Raw genomic sequence first — 4,201 nt, 5'->3', positions numbered from 1 at the left:
TCATAGCCACCCCAATACCTGGGACTCCAGGTGTCCACGACAAAGCCTGGGTATTTTAGAGACGGGGTCTTGCTCTTACTCCAGCTGGTCTTGAACTCCTAAGCTCAAGCAATCACCTGCTTTGGGCTCCCAGAGTGCTGGGATTACAGGTGTGAGCCACTGTGCCCAGCCACTAGACTTTTCTTTATGTCATTACAAAGCAGCTATGAGTTGTATTTGAAGAACAGAACCTGGTGTGGCACCTGTTTTCATTCAACCCTGCAGTTTATGAGTCTATTACACTTGGATGAATAAAAACGTTAAAGAACAAACAAGTGAAAAGGCAAGCATGCAGACAGCTAGCCTACACAGCCAGACCATCAAAGGGACATTTCCACCCAGTCACTGACTTTCTGATTAGTTTGGAGAGACGCTTCCTGTTGAAAGGAGGGATGTTTTTCCTGTTGGTTATTTCCAGGAGTCGGTCAGCAACAGCTTTATAGTCAAACTATGCAAAAAGAGAAATGAAATGTAAGTCTGCAGCAAAAATAAGCTGCCTGACTTAGACACTCACACGACAAGAGAAAACCTCCTGGGATGGGCTTGTGGCAGCATTTTGGAAACAGCAGGTATAAATGAGCAGGTGTTAAGACCTGGCAGCCATACGTCTCAGAGCTAACTCTGAAATAGTCATGTGCTGTTTATTCTTGGGAGAAGCTAAGTTAAGTAATTTTTGCTTTTTGTTTTTCTTCTTAAAATTGTAGTGGAATACACATACCAAAATTTACCTGGGTATACTTTTCTAGTTAATCTAGATTTTCCAATCATTGACTTGGTACAACAGTCAACTTTTTGTTTGAAAAGTGCCTGGCTCTATTGTGGGGAACAGAACAGATCCTGGCAATTCAAAATGAAGACTATTATCTTTGAAAATTCCATCATATTTGTCTCCAACAAGCTCATTCTAAGGAAGGTGACATTAGTGACTGAAGGGATTAGACAGGACTTTGCCCCTCAGTCCACACAGCTTAGTTGTGACCCTAATTCTCTGTCTAGGCCACCCCAAAGCAAATCCACATCCTATAAAAAGCAATAACCACCACCCACCTGGAGAAGGGGCCCAGTGTCCTCCAAGGCTCTGCAGTCATTTCTTCCTTTTTCATCACCGAGTCCATCTTTTCTGGAGTGACACTTCCCCAGTGCTGTGAAAACACATCCACAGACAAATTCTTTTTTTTTTTCTTTTTTAAGAGACAGAGTCTCACTTTATTGCCTTTGGTAGAGTACTGTGGCATCACAGCTCACAGCAACCTCCAACTTCTGTGCTTAGGTGATTCTCTTGCCTCAGCCTCCTGAGTAGCTGGCACTACAGGTGCCCGCCACAATGCCCAGCTATTTTTTGTTGCAGTTTGGCCGGGGCTGGGTTCAAACCTGCCACCCTCAGTATATGGGGCCGGCGCCCTACCCACTGAGCCACAGGCGCCGCACCCCATAGACAAATTCTTGACACAGCAGACATACGGCAGTAATCCCTTCCAAAGAAGCCACTGTCTAAATGGGTGTCTCTTAGTTAAAAGGAAAATTTTTTTTTTTTTTTTTTTTGAGACAGAGCCTCAAGCTGTCCCCCTGGGTAGAGTGCTGTGGCATGACAGCTCACAGCAACCTCCAACTCCTGGGCTCAAGCGAGTCTCCTGCCTCCGCCTCCCAAGTAGCTGGGACCACAGGCGCCCGCCACAACGCCCGGCTATTTTTTGGTTGCAGCCGTCATTGTTGTTTGGCGGGTCCGGGCTGGGGATTCGAACCCGCCACCTTAGGTGTACGTGGCTGGCGCCTTAGCCGGTTGAGCTATAGGCGTCGAGCCAAAAGGAAAATTTCTTTAAGAAAAACCTGGCAAATACTAGTTTCTGAGAATGAAGGCAAGTCTTGGAGAGAAGGTACATTTTGCTTTTTCTGTTCATAATGACATCACACAGAAGGCCAGAGAACATGTTGCCACCTGTGCTGTTTCTCTGTTGCACAGTCCTCATGAGAAGGCTGCAGCCAGGGGATCAGGAAGCTCTTGAATTTAGGGACTCAGGCAAGTGGACCAAGGCCACTGTATCATTCTAGACCAGGCGTCTTCAAACTACGGCCTGTGGGCTACATGCAGTCCGCCTAGGACATTTATCCGGCCCGCAGGGTGTTTTTGTCACCGCTGCCTGTCCTGCTTAAAAGCCGACTTGTCCCGGGGCCCATAGTCTGGCCCTCCAATGGTCTGAGGGACAGTGAACTGGCCCCATTTAAAAAGTTTGAGGACTTCTGTTCTAGACGTTAGGAGAAGAATGATCCAGGAGTATGTCCCTAGTTTTAAGTCATTCCAGGGACCACAGTAAAAAATCTCCTACGCTCACTTTTTAGAAGGCTGAAATGTAAATTAATATTATTGCAACTTTAAGTATTCAAAAAGTAATTTAGGCTCGGCGCCTGTGGCTCAAGTGGCTATGGCGCCAGCCCCCTACACCTGAGTTGGTGGGTTCGAATCCAGCCCCCAGGCCTGCCAAACAACAATGACGGCTGCAACCAAAAAAAGGAAAAAAAAAAAGCTGGGTGTTGTGGTGGGCGCCTGTGGTCCCAACTACTTGGGAGGCAGAGGCAGGAGAATTGCTTGAGCCCAGGAGTTCGAGGTTGCTGTGAGCTGTGATGCCACTTCACTCTACCCAGGGTGATGGCTTGAGGCTGTCTTGGAGGGGAAAAAAAAAAAAATTCAGGCAGGCATAGTGCTTCGTGCCTACAGTCCTACTCCTTTGAGAGGCCGAGGCAGGAGGATTGGTTATGGCCTAGAGTTTGAGGCTGCAGTGAGCTAAGATTGTGCCATTGCACTCCAGCCTGGGCCACAGAGTAAGACCCTGGCTCTAAAATAAATAAATCAAAGAGCCTTAAAGCCTATGAAGGAGCAGATAAAAATGACTGAGAACTCAAAGGTTTTTCAAATGTGTGCTGTTTTTGGAACACTCTGTACTTGCCAGTGCTGTGGTATCAGGCCTGGTCTGTGGGAGACACAGCCAGACCAATGCCGTGCAGGTGTGTGTAGGTGTTTAATAGTCAAGAGGGAGAGAAAGTCTGCAACTATACAGGGAAGGGAGCTAGACAGTGTTTACAGTTTTTTTTTTTTTCTGTGAGACAGAGTCTCAAGCTTTTGGCCTGGGTAGAGTGCCATGGAGTTAGAGCTCACAGCAAACTCAAACTCTTGGAGTCAAGCAGTCAACTCCTGCCTCATTTTTTTTTTTTCTTTCTATTTTTAGTAGAGATGGGGTCTCACTTTTGCTAGGTTGGTTTTGAACTCGTGAGCTCAAGCAATCCACTTTCCTCAGCCTCCCAGAGTGTTGGGATAACAGGCAAGAGCCACTGTGCCCAGTCATGTTGTTTTTGTTTTTTGAGACAGCATCTCACTATGTTGCCCAGGCTGGACTTGTATTGTTAGACTCAAGCGATCCAGTCTCCTGTCCCAGCCACCATCATATCTGGCTGAGATTGTATCTAGTTTATTTTTTAATTTTTCATTTTCTTGGAGATAGGTTCTCACACTGATGCCCAGGTTGGAGTGCAGTGGTGCCATTACAGCTCAGCACAGCCTGAATCCTGGGTGTAAGTGATCCTCCTGCCTCAGCCTCCCAAGTAGCCACAACTTAGGCATGCATCACCCACTCCTGGTTAATTTTTCTATTTTTTTTTTTTTTTGCAACATGGTCTTGCTATTGTCCAGGCTGGTCTCCAACCCCTGGCCTCAAGTGATCCTCCTGCCGTGGCTTCCCAAGGTATCGGAATTACGGGTTGTGCTGTTGTGTGTGGTCCATGTCTAGTTCAGACTGACAGAACTGTGGGGAGCAGGGAGATCCTGAAGACTACTGCTCCCACGCCTGTATACAATTTGCTCATCTATGCTGAATTGAAAATTAAAATTATTTTTTTCCCTTTTTTTTTTTTTTTTTGAGACAAGGTCTCACATTGTTGTCCCTGGTAGAGTGCCATGGTATCATAGTTCACAGCAACCTCAAACTCTTGGGCTTAAGTGATTCTCTTGCTTCAGCCTCCCAAGTAGGTGGCACTACAGGCGCCTGCACAACGCCCAGCTGTTTTTACAGATGGGGTCTCACTCTGTCTTGGGCTAGTCTTGAACTCGGGAGCTCAGGCAATCTACCCACCTTGGCCTCCCAGAGAGCTAGGATTACAGGCGTGACCCACC

The 4,201-nt window shown here is 46.9% G+C and overlaps 1 protein-coding gene across 2 annotated transcripts in view; it reads right to left on the bottom strand.

Moving 5' to 3' along the window:
- Nucleotides 1-4,201, bottom strand: part of RRP1B (ribosomal RNA processing 1B) — a 29,190-nt gene that overhangs the window by 8,570 nt on the left and 16,419 nt on the right. For both annotated transcript variants that reach the window (XM_003798079.3, XM_012810338.2), the window contains exons 9-10: nt 1,087-1,181; nt 390-487 (exon numbers count right to left, since the gene is read on the bottom strand). In XM_003798079.3, coding sequence (XP_003798127.1) covers nt 390-487; nt 1,087-1,181 — 193 coding nt within the window. The remainder of the gene's footprint in view (nt 1-389; nt 488-1,086; nt 1,182-4,201) is intronic.

The sequence above is a fragment of the Otolemur garnettii genome, unplaced genomic scaffold (genome assembly GCF_000181295.1).
Source record: "Otolemur garnettii isolate 467f Iridium unplaced genomic scaffold, OtoGar3 scaffold00128, whole genome shotgun sequence".
NCBI lineage: Eukaryota > Metazoa > Chordata > Mammalia > Primates > Galagidae > Otolemur > Otolemur garnettii.
The sequence above is the reverse complement of the archived record's forward strand: the minus strand, read 5'-3'. Positions and strand labels throughout refer to the sequence as shown.